The sequence below is a fragment of the Barbus barbus genome (assembly GCF_936440315.1).
Source record: "Barbus barbus genome assembly, chromosome: 14".
NCBI classification, from domain to species: Eukaryota; Metazoa; Chordata; class Actinopteri; order Cypriniformes; family Cyprinidae; genus Barbus; species Barbus barbus.
In genome coordinates this window covers 15052263-15066405 of record NC_136742.1, presented here as the reverse complement: position 1 = coordinate 15066405, position 14143 = coordinate 15052263, and the positions used below count along the sequence as shown (strand labels likewise).

General features: G+C 33.7%; 2 protein-coding genes across 3 annotated transcripts in view; one reads left to right on the top strand and one right to left on the bottom strand.

Annotated features, from left to right (window-relative positions):
* Window positions 1-14143, top strand: part of LOC306880185 (creatine kinase B-type-like) — a 985569-nt gene that overhangs the window by 317537 nt on the left and 653889 nt on the right. The window lies entirely within an intron of this gene.
* Window positions 3127-12486, bottom strand: LOC306880716 (neuromedin-U-like). Of its 2 annotated transcripts, XM_079434441.1 has the most exons (10): window positions 12289-12450; window positions 9905-9960; window positions 9415-9462; window positions 8350-8409; window positions 8124-8153; window positions 7790-7840; window positions 6489-6563; window positions 4381-4434; window positions 3745-3801; window positions 3127-3434 (listed from the first exon to the last, which is right to left on the bottom strand). In XM_079434441.1, the coding sequence occupies exons 1-9, from the start codon at window positions 12407-12409 to the stop codon at window positions 3766-3768; spliced, it is 531 nt and encodes a 176-aa protein (XP_079290567.1). In that variant the 5' UTR covers window positions 12410-12450; the 3' UTR covers window positions 3127-3434; window positions 3745-3765. The 2 variants fall into 2 exon arrangements, with proteins under 2 accessions (XP_079290567.1, XP_079290568.1); XM_079434442.1 differs by lacking the exons at window positions 6489-6563; window positions 7790-7840 and having other exon boundaries at window positions 3238-3434; window positions 12289-12486.

The window sequence follows — 14143 nt, the reverse complement described above, 5'->3', positions numbered from 1 at the left end:
GCCAATTAGGTCAAATACGCACGTCAACCTATCTTGAAACTACCACAGTGCGCGCGAAAACGATAGTGCATGACGTGTTGATTGACAGTTGTGTTATCCAATAGAAAGATGATGCGAGTGCAGGACCTGCTGTGGCGCACGGCAAAGACGTTTAGTTAACGGAAGGTTAAATTATTTTGTTGCATTACTGTTTTAAGAGCAATTGTGGATGAAAAATTATTGCTTGTTTTAAACGAGGCCCTAGGCCCTGAAATCCTTTACATAATTTGCATTAAGTCCATAGTACTAATTTCCGTAGTGAAAACATGTAAATGTTTCAGTGACTAAGAAAGCACGCGCAGACGTGTGAAAATGTGATAAACTTCTATTGTTTATAGTAACATTTAAAAGGGAAAAAAGAAAATAATGCTTATTTGAACACGCTATTCGTGCGATTTGCATATTTTGCAAGCTGTTTTTTTTCTTCTGCTAATTATTGTTTAGCCTGTTAAAATGTCAGTGTGTGTGAAACAATAACTTAGTACTTTATTTACTAGGCCTTAAAGTAGTTTAGCCCACTGCTATTTTTCATGACGGAGAATATGTAGGAAATTATAATCATTTTTTTTTTATCATAAAAACGATTTGACTTTGTTTGCCAGGCGCTGTTATGATGATGAGTGGAGATCGCGTGACACCCAGTGGAGCAAAGCTTTAGTCAACGAGCCACTATAATGCAGTGCAAAAATAACCACACGGTGGTGCTATTATCATATTATTCATCTTTTGACTCTATTTCTGTTCTATAAACATATTCTCGCTTTAGATATGAATTTAAGTGATAATTTAGGCCTGCGCAAATGTACAAATACGCACTTTTTTGGAGTAAATGAGGTACAAAACGTTTACTTAGAAATTATATTTTCTTTTTATGATTTTTTTATTCTCTTGTGGAAAAAGGAGTACATTTTATCATATTTTTTTAAATGCTACTTATTAAGGAAATAATATGCTTTAAAAGAATATTCTTAAGTGTGAACTGAACGTAAATTGCATGTTAAATGCATCTACACTATATTGCCAAAAGTATTGGGTCACCCCCTTCTAATGAACAGGTTTGACTACTTTAGTAATTTCCATGAGTACAAATCTTAATGTTTAAGCATATAATGATACTCTAGGGAATTGTGTGCTTCTAATTTTATAGCAACAGTTTGGACAAAACCCTTTTCTATTCTAACATGACAGTGTCTCTGTGTATAAGGCACGGTTCAAAAAGACATGATTGATTCAGTCAGTGTGGAAGAACTAGACTGGTCTGCAGAAAGCAAAGTCCTAATCTCAGCTGAACACCTCTGGTGTGACTTTAAATGCAGACCTTGAGCCGAAAACTCATCACCAAACACCAATGACTTGTATATGGGTACAGTCATTTTAGACACTTTCAAAACTGTTGCAACAGAGATGGCAATACAGTTTTTAAATACGTGAATTATGCTTCCATCATTGTTGCCACAGTTTTGAAAGTGCCTTCTTCTGTTCTAAAGAAGGGGGTGTCCCAATACTTTTGTCCATATAGTGTATGAACAAATTATTGATGTTTGGTGATGAGTTTTCGGCTCAAGGTCTGCATTTAAAGTCACACCAGAGGTGTTCAGCTGAGATTAGGACTTGGCTTTCTGCAGACCAGTCAAGTTCTTCCACACTGACTGAATCAATCATTTATTTTTGAACCTTGCCTTATACACAGAGACACTGTCATGTTAGAATAGAAAAGGCTTCTGTCCAAACTGTTGCAATAAAATTAAAAGCACACAATTCCCAAGAATATCATTATATGCTTAAACATTAAGATTTGTACTCATGGAAATTACTAAAGTAGTCAAACCTGTTCATTAGAAGGGGGTGACCCAATACTTTTGGCAATATAGTGTAGTTTAAATTTATATGAAATGCAGCAGTGTTGGGGAAAGTTACTTTTAAAGGTAATGCATTACAATATTGTGTTAATCCCCAAAAAAATAATTAACTGCGTTTCGTTTGTTTTTATGGAACGCAAGGGCTTTTGTTACGTTTGCATTACTTTTTCTCGTCTAGATTGTGTTTGCTTGTTTATTTTATTTACATTTATCATTTACTGTCACTAAGATTCTTAGCCCAGTGGCAGTCTGCCTCAAACTTCCTCTGGCATACAGGAGAATTCATTCCGTTTTTCATGTCTCTAAATTGAAACCCATTTTTCATTCACACATTAATCCGCCTGCTCCGGTACTCAGCTCTGCTGTTTAAGACCTGTGCATTCTGTCCTGTGTTGTCAGATTTTTTGGTGTTCCTGCTGTGTTCCTGGTTGTGTTCGAGTTCCCTGTTCCTGTTCTTCATCTTCCTTGGATTCGGTTACGAGTATACGGAGGATTCCATGTTCCCGGGAGATACACAGCTGCCATTTGCATCCCTGCGCTGCCAAGAGTGACTTCCTTTGACTCTTGCTATGTCTTGCTTGGACTCTCACAAATAAATTGTTATATTTCACATTCGCCACTGAATCCTCTTCTGTGATTGTGACACTAACCTAAATTAGACGATAACAAGTGTGTTTCATTTGTGTACTCCTCTCATACCCTCTGATTGATTGCATTCGACGTCTTTTCACAACCCCGGAGCTTCCTTTTTCACACCCAGCCCCCTGCAAAACACCCCACCTACAGGACTAATGTGTTTTGAGTCGTACCCTCTAGGCCTGTCTGTCTAGAACCGGTGATCTTCCTCATACCCACTCTTAGTTTGTGTCACGTTTCTTAAAGGAAATGCAGTCACGATCCATGACGTAACCAACTTTGTTATTTCAGGCCCCAGTTCATCCTCACAGCATGACAACAACTTAATAAATACATTATATGTGTTTATGACAACAATAGACCACAAGCAAGATTCTACTGAACCGATAAAGAGATGTTTATCAGAAAGGATGCAGTTCATGATGCATGCTGTTTAGATGTACAAATCCAATTAAAATGGCAGTGATCGGAAGTGAAGCTTGATTCATGCTTTTTGACTAATCGTTGTAGATAGCGGGATAACAAAACCACACATTCATCTACAGAAAGAGAGAATGAACCAGAGTCGCACTAGTGCTTTCAATAAATAAATGAAGAGGAAAAAGGGTTTTATTTCTTTGTTCTTTGGTAACATTCCAATATACAGTAAAGCACATACAGTGAGTTTGGTCAAAATGACACTGCCACAATGAGGAAATATTTTATAATGCTTTTAATTCAAAAGACACGGCACAGTTACACAAACAGGAACGTCTGAACAGATAAAAGACTTTATTTGGATTCTGTCTGTACATTCAACATCACAATTCAATAGAGGGGTGTTTTCTGGAATAAGTGACGTGACGTTTCAAGGTTAACTGGCTCTTGATCAGGACATCTGCAGGACAGGATCTGGTGCTGCTGAAAATATTCATCAAAAAATGTTTTTTTAGACATTAACAGATACACTAGAATAGAAAAAATGTGGTTTAAGTTAGGTTTAAGTTCACATATTAATGTTCTAATGCCATTAAACACAAATGCTCTGTTGTACAGTAGGCCTATATTAGTATATATATATATATATATAGGTATGTATATGAATTTCTGTATTTGTTTTTCTGTATTTTTGTCCTGTGAGATTAATGTGACTCTACACTCAGTGCACATGAAGCACACTGAAAAGTAGCTTTAACTGATTTTTCTCATGTGTAAAAACCTAATAAAATACCTGATTTTTCAATTCTTTGTTTTACACATATTCATCAGATCTTCTTCCATTTCGTGGCTGCAAAAAAAAAAAAAGAACAAAGAAAAATATTTACTGAGAAGTGTTTTTTTTTATAAGAAAAAACAGTATATTTAACACATGAAATACTGTAGGTATGTCAGTGTCGTTTTTAACTAAAAATAAAACTATTAACAATAATGTTCATAACTAAAAGAAAGGTAAAATTAAGTAACCATTTAAACTTCAAAACAAATGAAAATTAGAAATGTTGCATTGCCACCTAACTGAAATATGTAAAATCTGAAACTGATATGATAATAAATAAATGTAAAAAATCATAAACACATAACAAAATTCCTAAAACACTAAAATTAAAATGAAGAAGCTAAAATTAAAATGAACAAAACTATTTAGTAGCTATGTAAATATCATGTAGGATTGGAAGGAACCAAAAGTCGTTATTAACACTTTTGAAAATACATATTGGTATTTTTTTATTCGTTGGTATTTTTAATTTTTAACTAATCTTAATATTGCAGAAAACTACCCCCCTCATTACTTTTCTACTAAAGTAAAGAAGATTCAATTTCATGCTGTTCTGAACAATAAACAGTGGTCATATATATTATAACCTACCCGATAAAGGAAGTATCCTCTGCTCTGGATCCGTCCGGGCCCCTGAAGGTCATCCTGTGCACAGAAGGAATTGTTATTAATTGTTGCTAACTCTGTCATCAGAGGGCTTCAGATTAATCAAAAGGTTTGATGACGGCAGTGTTGTTAGGGGTTAAAGAGCTTTATTTGCCCAACAAAATCCATCAGGACCATTTCCTGTGTGAGAGTGAGGCAGTCATTTACTCTTGTTCAGTTTTGTCTTTTACCCTTATAGCACAATAACATTTTTAGCGTACAATTACCTCTCAAATGGAGGGGAACAGTTAATCTAAGGTTGAGCCATTTCACATCCTGCACATACAATTAGATGGACTCAAACTCATGCTTGCACATGTCAGCCTCGTGCAGCCATGTATGTGCACAAGCACGGCTTACATAATACAGAAATTAATACTTTTAAATACATCGGAAAAATAAAAGGTGCATATTAAAAATATTCTTCTTACATTGGGAATGAGAGTAAATGAATAAATCTTACATTTAATCTAAATGTAGTATACTCTCTATATATATACTGAATACATTAATATATCCTTTTTAATTATCATTTAAAAAATATTTGGGGGGGCAGTAATAAATCAACACTTTTATTTTTCATTAAAATTATCAAGACATTTATAATGTTAAATATAATAATAAATATAATGTTTTTTTGTTTTTTTTTACTTTCTGTCCATTAAAAAAATCCCCCAAAAAATGATCACGGTTTCCACAAAATTATTAAGCAGCACAGCCGTTTTTAACACTGACTCATAATAATAATAAGAAATGTTTCTTGAGCAGCAAATCAGAAAGAGTTCTGAAGAATCATGTGACACTGAAAACTAGAGTAATATCAGCTGAAAATATCATCATAGGAATTATATACATTTTGAAATATATGCAAATAGAAAACAGGCATTTTTCATATTGCACAATATTGCTGATTTTATTGATTTATAATTAAATAAATGAAGCCTTGGTGGGAATAAGAAACTTCTTTCAAACACACATACGCAAATCTTATCAACCTCAAAGTTTTGAATGCTACCGTATGTAATTCAAAAATGAATAAATGAATAATTAATTAGTGAAAAACACAACCTTATTTCCACCATCAGCCAGAGAAAGAGATAGGTTGTCCGGTAGTGGTGTATAAACACAGATACACACACTGTCTGTTTTAATAATAATTAACACTTAACACTAATTACTGATGGTCAGAGAAAAAGCCCTAGAGCTGCTAAGTCATGATGAGATATTATCAAACAGCATATGGCATATAGCACAGAGGACTGAGAGGAACAGACACTTCAGTCACTCTCCATAAACATCCGTCTAAATCTAAGCTGTTTTCTGTCAACTATTCATGCAATTACCACAGCAACTGTGCTTTAAACCTTAGGCTATCAGTTCTACAGTAATACTGGTGGTACACTAAGAAGGCGAATAGCTTGTTTTTTTCTTACCATACTCTCCCCAAACAACTGTTCTGAGAGTAAATGCCCTTGCACACTGAGTCTGTAATTTTCATATGCATTTTTGTTGTTGTTTGTTTGTTTGTTTTTTTCATATTCTCATCCTTTCTTATCAAAATGCTTTATTTTTTAACATGACAAGAACAAAAATTTCTGACTCAGTGTGCAATGACCTTTAGTTTGATGAGCAGGTATGAAAATCTGGGAAAAAAGGGCGGATTGCTTTACGGCAGCAACAAACGCACATGTACAGCTATGCAGTGCAATCACGACAGGGACATAACTGTAGGGGGCTTCAAAAATACACAAAGCTACATACAAGTGCTGTAATATTTAACAACAATGGACTTTTATTTCAAAGAAAACTCTTGAAACATCATGATCATAATTCTTCAATAAAAAGTATGCACTATTTAATTACATAATTAGGTGACAAAATATGAATTATTTCTTATGTTTTAGTACAGCTAAATGTCCGAAACTTGACTTCTGAATACCAACCCTGGACATATTTAGTCACTTACCCAAACTAAATATTGCTTTAGCAGTTATTTTAGTGGTTCTCAGAGCGCTAATGTAGACCGAATGAAGGTAAGCATGCAGGATACATACATTTAATTTCATTCTCCTGCTTCTTCTTCTGGCAAGCTGGGGTATGAGCTCCAGAAGAGGGTGCAACACAGTAGACTGACACATACACATATATATATAGAGAGATATTATGAAGATAGACGGAGAGATATGAAACACATGAACATCTGTTCCTGGGGACTGGCCAGGGGTCGCAGAGAGGATTCATTTAATACACACGTGTCTGTCCTCAGTGAGACAATTTTACTCTCAGTGAGAGTAATTGTGCACACACGGTGCATTGATGTTCAGTAAAAACGCAATCGCATGCAGGCCATGCCAGAGCAAATGACAACATACAATATGTGAGGGAGTGTTTAAAAGCAATATATAGCAATTTGTTACAAATATGCCGTACGTTTGGCTGCATATTTGAAATGTATCACAAAACTGGCATATTAATATTTTAAAATGTCAAATTAATTAATAAATGTCTGTATGATACACGTTTAAAGAAGAAATGTGGTGAGCATGCAAAGAATGGACAGTTGGGAGGAAAAGACACTGAACACTTCCTCTGACCGCATCAACACAAAATGAAAATAAATTAAATTTGCCAAAATTCTGATTTTAATTCACAAAAAAAAAAAATCAAAAATTTCAAGGGAATATCTAGTGCAAATGATAAAATGTAGGTTATTTTTAGGAAAAATAGGAATTTATCAAATCAATGTAATCGTTTTCTGTTTCTGTCATAAGTGTGAATGCTGTCAAGGAGGAATCATAGGATATCAGAGGTTGCATGCATGCAATGGGAACTAAAGAGTAGATAGTAAGAGACGATACTAAAGATGCATTTAGTGGTCTGCTATTTCTGCTGTTAGACTTAGTGGAAACATTAACATAATATACAGGTAAAATGATCAAATCATTTCAAGTAAAATCTATATTTTATATCCACATATTTATTTCTTTACTTATTTTTGAGTAGCTGTGTAACAAGTTCTGATCTTTGTTTGTTTGTTTTTTTGCATTTTTGTCATTTGATATCTTATTAAGTTGATTTATTTTATTGTTTTATTTTATTTATTTAGCAGATACTTATATTAACCTTTATATCCAGCTTCCTGGGAACGTTGCATTTTGATTTTCCATTACCTCGGCCCAAAAGGGAATTGTGCAGTGGTCTAAAATACAATTTATTTCATTCACTTAAGCTTTAATTAATGCCTGAGTATTATATCCCTAATTACAATATGCAGTTGGGAATGTTATTGAAGACAGTGCAGCGTAGCAACAGTGTTAAAAGCAACAGACACTAAGCAACCCATGAGCAAACCTACCGTCCCATCTGACAATCCTGCACCGTTCGGTTTAGTGTAATGAAATAAAAACTACACATACATGTATAGACACACAAATACAAAACCCAAACACAGAAGTTACACAAACACCAAAAATCAATACAGACAAAAACATGAAAAACATTCATAGAATGAAAAAGAACACCATAAATCCATAAAAAAGACATTATCCACATAAAAGAAAAACATACAATTACAATCAAACATACATGAAAAGATAAAAGGATGCTGATGTTATGGTGTCATTGATTGTCATTGCACTAAATGTGTCTGAGACGACCTCAAATTAAGACTGCAAATGTCACACACTCACCCTTTTGCTGGTCTCTCGAGCTGTGATCTCCTACATGTACAAAAACAACAAAACATTATAATAATTGTCTTTTTATTAATCTATGCATTACTATACTGATAACTAGACCCAGACAGTTTTTTGCACAACTACTTAATAAACAAATATGCAAAGGTTGGCGATGATGTGTAGAATATTTGTGAAATCTTCTGTGTGCTGATTGCATGTGGGCATGAATAATATTCACCTCCGATTTTTGCAGTGATCCCAGCATTAGGAAACACAGGTCCTCCAAGACATCAGATGTCTGGCAAAGGTTAAAAGAAACGTAAAAAAGCCTTTTACTGTGATTAAAATCCTAAAGTAATTCACTGTTCCTTTTTTTAAATGCTTGTAAGTCTGTCATTATGCTATATTATTGCCAGATTCTGGATTCAATTTTTTTGCCAACTTTCAACTTTGTATTTCTTCTTGGAACTGATTAGTTGTAGGCCTCGTTGATCTGAGCATGTGCACCTCAGGTTTTGAGTGGAAAAACAAAACATTTTATAGATCAGCTCTCTGTAGAGCTGCTTTATAAGTTCAAATTAGTTTATTATTGATGAGCTTTGCAACATCAACACTGTAACTGAACTGAAATGAATCAACATGGAATTGACTTGAGCTGAATAACAACACTACTGTCTTCATTTGAGCTGCTTAGTGCTGAATTTAACTTATTTTTAATGAATGAAATTTAACAGTTCAACTGGAACTGAATAATGTCAATAATTTGCTACAGCTGCTTTACAGCAGAATTTGAATTTGTCTTATATTTGGTGAAGTTAGAATCACTGATTCTATTACTTCCCTGTTTAATACGTAAAGCTGCTTTGAAACTATTTCTATTGTGTAAAGGTGACTTGACTTGGTCTCTCAAAAACTCAGCTCAGATCACTGAGGCCTATGGCCAGTCAGTTCCAAGGAGAAATACAAATCTAATCAAAACAAAACAAGCTGACAAAAAAATTAAAAATCGAATTAACTAACATTTTAACAGTTCAACATGTCCAGAACACAGTATGAGTGTTAAACATTTGTGAGTCAAATGAGTCTGAATTGCACTGAAATTGTTGACGGCTTTAAATTATTGTAAATTAATTCTTATATAAAAGCCCAATTCACTTGGTTCACTGGGATTCACAGAACAGTTAGCCATCTGTTAGCACAAAGTTTCTCTATATTTCTTTTTTTACCATAATCCACTCTCGGTTTTGTTCCTCAAAAATCACAGCAGCTGTATTGCAAATGGCAACAACGCTGTATTACTCACTCTAAAGGATGGGTCCGCAGAGAGGTAGAACGAGCACAGATCAGTTATCTACAGCAAAAGAGAAATGCAGTTGTAATTTTAGGGCTTGCATAAGTGAAGATTCAAAGAGCAAAAACAAAGAGCAAACTCAAAATGAATCCCATATCATATATGTGTTGCGTTGTTCATTTCAGCCCATGGCCATAAACATGCATTAAACTATGCTTTCATATCCCAGCCTCTAGATCCCCGGGTTTACCCATGTAATTTTGCATGTACATAGAGTTAGTACATGTAAACAAAGCACAGATGTAATAATCACTTTAGAGAGTAAAGTTAACAGGTGTTGAAACTGAACAAATATGGGAAAAGTCATTTATAATGAACCTTTGTCTCTGAGGAAATGTGTATATAACTGAAGGCAGTATAAGTGATTTATTGGGAGAGTTAATCTATATGGTAAAAATGAAAGAACTCATAAGTACGTCTATTGACAGTAAATCATACACACCTGGGTTAGTAACTGCTCATGCTCTATTGAAGATGGATTCAAGAGCACTGGAGCACCTGCAATCCATGCAGAAATCATTATTACATATTCCAATATTAATATTTAGTGTTACATGTAGGCTACAGTGAAGATTAAATACATGAATATTGCCTGGGGAAAAAATCATGTTATACTGTAGTTTTGTCCACTTATAATGATTCCAAAGTCTCCATTGGTCCTAATTATTTGGCCAGTGAAATCTGGGAGCCTTGACAGCTGTAATCCTTGTGAGGTTTAGTTGTACAGGTCTGAAATTAATTACCCCTGCTTGTCAATTTTCTTGTTTTGGTGATTTTGACCTCTTTCCTCAATGGAATATGCTCCGATTTAACTGAGTTTGTTAAATATCTGTTGTATAGGTCTCTCAATACGGCTTTCCTTTTTGAACCATACTGTCAAAAAGGTGTTTTCTGTGTATGGTTCATGGGACCCGTTTAAAACCTGGAATAAGTGAGATCATTGGGCTGTAACTAGCCAGAAACAACCCCAAAAACAACCAATAGCAAAGACAGTGCACCCAACCAAAAAAAAAAAAAAAAAAAGAGAGAAAAAGTATAATCTGATGTTATAAACTTGCATATTCATGACCCTCTGGGTCTCTTATGACATTTAACAATCAGTCCCGATGGTATAATTTTATCTGTGTATTAATAAATAAGTCATAGTTTTCAAGGCTACTAATCTGGCATTTCTGGAGTTTTTACATTGTTATTATATTATTCAAATTCTTGTGACATCACTGCTGTCTCCACTGTACAAAAATATTCTCACAATAATTCCTCTCAGTGACATCTTAATTATCAGTTATGTGACTGAATCTAATTTGGCGATATTGCTCTTGGTGTATAGAACAAATTCTTTATTCCTATATTGCAGATGATTAAGCAGATGATCATTTTAATCCTTGTGGTGTAATGATTATTCACAAAATTATTCATACTCATATACTGTATCTCATTTTGCAGGTTTATTGGGAAACACACACCCTTTTTTATTGTGCTAAATAATTAGTCTCAACCTAACAAGGCACTTTAACAGAATTCACTGCCCTACATATATGCAGTAAGCTCTTATCTAGTGCAATGACGCATTCCTGCTTATTATCTACTGACACTAATGCAGCACATTGTGAACCACAGACAAGAGATCTAAGCCTTCAATAAAGATCAAAATGATTTTCAAACATGAAATCGGTAAAAAGTCAATAAAGACAAGATAAACAGAAATTGTAGAGGTGGACAGCAATAGTTGTTTTTTAATACCTGTTGCAGTATTTCTGTATTCCATCCATTTAATTTGTCACAATAAAGGTCATAATTTCTGCTTGATCTTTATACATATATAAAACATTTTATCCTCATCAGTAATTTAATCCAGTGTGATAAAGTGTTCTGAACTGAACTGTGAAGATTTTTACATTTATACAAGTACAATTTTATATATAAACCCTAGTAAAAAAAAGTCATATATTTAAAATGTGTAGTTCAAATCTATTAACATACTGACATATCGCTTGAGACTTACTGATATAAAACTGATAGTAATTAAACATTATTTTGAGTACTACTTGTGCACAATGCAAATTTCTTAATAATTCTTAATAATTAACCTAAAATGTCACTATTGATGAGGATTGTATGATCCTTGAATAAGATCGATCTTTAAATGCAAGATATTTAAAGTTTGCCTAAAGTATAATTGCAGTAGTTCCACTTTTAGCACAATCAAATATACTTCAGAATATCATTATTAGCACTTCAGCACTCCTTCTGCATTGTTAAAGTGCATTAAGTACAAAATTAGTTCTTCCAATTTAGCAGACTTTAAGTATACCAGTTTAGTATAGCAAAAGTACAATTGCAGGGTATTTTTATGAATACATATTATGTAAATGCAGTTGCAGTATACTTAGCATGAAAAATTTAATAAATGTATTTCAAATACATTTTAGTATATTTATTTTTCACTAGGGTATATATATATATATATATGTATATATATATATATATAGCAACAATGAATGTTTTAAAAATCACTATTTGAGATATTAAATTATCTCAAACTAAATGATATTCAAAAGATCCTTTTTGATTGTTACTGTTTGATTTGTAAGGTTTCCAGAAAAATATAATAATTCTACAACACACACACACACACACTTTTAAAAATATTTTTATTTATATTAATTAATTTATATTATTTTCATTATGCAGAACCAACATTAGGCTAAATGTAATGAATACTTTGATTTAAATAAATAATCAGCTTTCTCATTAGAGAGAAAGTAGGCCACCAAAGTTCAGCTAAGTTATTCTAATATCACTCAAGTAACAGGAGAGACTTACTTGTGGTGATGGGTATGAAGGAGATGAAGAGGACAGCGAGCATCAGGGCTGTGTTGTGTTCTGGGCTCATCGCGCTCTGACTCTGAGCTGCTCTGCGTTCACACTGACTGCTGCTCCTCATGTTCTCGTGCCGTCAGTTCGCGCCGCTTCGTCTGCTGCTCTGCTTTCTCAGCCTGACTTACAGCACATTATGAACTCTCAGAGTTACACACCCTCTTTGGAAATCAACCTGCAAAGTACGTCATGATGTATTAGCCCCAGCACGTAATTAATTGGTCAGCGTACCATTAAAGATAAATGAAATATGCATATGGTCATTTTTCTGGTTTACAACAGTCATACTAACTAGACAAACATGTTATAGCAAAGCAGAGGACGATTTTTCTGGTTTCTTATGTTTATGTGCAAACCAAAGGGGAAAATAATGTAAACAAAGGAACACCTATGTCTCCAAAGCTATCAATTGTCTTTCTCCAGAGTCTGCCTGTAAGAAATAAGAGTGTGTTTGAGTTTGAGATCCAGGCTTAGGTCACCAGGCTAAGGTTCCCCTTGAGTCTAATTACCAAAATCGTTTACTCTCAAAGATTCTCTAAATGTAAAAATGTAAAAATGTGACTTTGGGATGCCATAGAGTAACATTTAAACAGCAATTCCAAGACTTGCAAAAAAAAAAAAAAAAAAAAAATCCTGTATAGAGTTTAAATCCTGGAAGTGATTCAGACTATGATGTTCATTTACACACTATCTAGTGCAAACTAATAAAACTCGTTTATAATTTCCGGAAAGAACTGAACTCACATGTCAGTAATTACACTTTGTCTCCCTTTTCCTTGGGATTTTATGCATCTGTACAATAGCTAATGATCACTGAACCACAAGGGTTATAAATTAGGTTTAAAGCAAATTATGCCTTATATAAATTATTTCTTATACTTCTTTCGAATGTACTTCAAATAGGGAATCTGATGCACCACTGTTGTTTGTACATGATGTCCTGAGAACGTACAAGACAAAGCAGCCAAATCATGTTCTTTGGACCTTTTTATTTATTTATTTATTTTGCTTTTTGGAAATATCCCTGTGTTATGTTGCCTGCAAGGTCTAGGAAGCCACAGCCACATATTCACTGTGTATGCATCTGTCATAACAGAACCAGGAAATAACAATTTGCCTAATTTTAAAAATTAATGAAGATTATTCATTCAATTTTTAATCAATTCATAAAACACATAAATGCAATTTAACAACTACAATTTCCTTGATTTCGCATACTGCAGTCTACATTGTGATATTGTTATTATGCCGTGCTTATGCAAAAGCAACGTAACAGCACAAGCACCACCAGGACTTAATGGATCTGAACTAACTTTACAGGTCACCAAACTGGCTTGAAACTGTGGGATTTGGTCTAAAGTGCCAGTAAGCATTCAGACACTGGAAGTAATTGAATTATGCATTGATCTAAAAGGGACATGTCCTTATGCAAATATTATATGGCCTCTGGTGTAAACAGAAACACTAAAAGCACTACCACTGAGGATGTTTTAGCTGTTTATTTTAAAAATTAATGAATAAATAAATAAACATAGATTTGTTTTTTTGTATTTTTAAATATTGTTAAAATTTTCAATATATATTTTTATTATTTATATATTTTTCCCCCAAAATATATCCTCTGTGGTAGTCTACTCTATTGTATAAATGTGAATTTGATAAATATACAGTTACACAGATGCCACCTGTGATTTTGAACCTACATCAAGAAAAGTATCACTGTATGAATCTGACAGATATGAGCTGCAAGTAATAACATTTAAATCCCATATTAATGCTGTTTGTGGAAGACAAACATGCA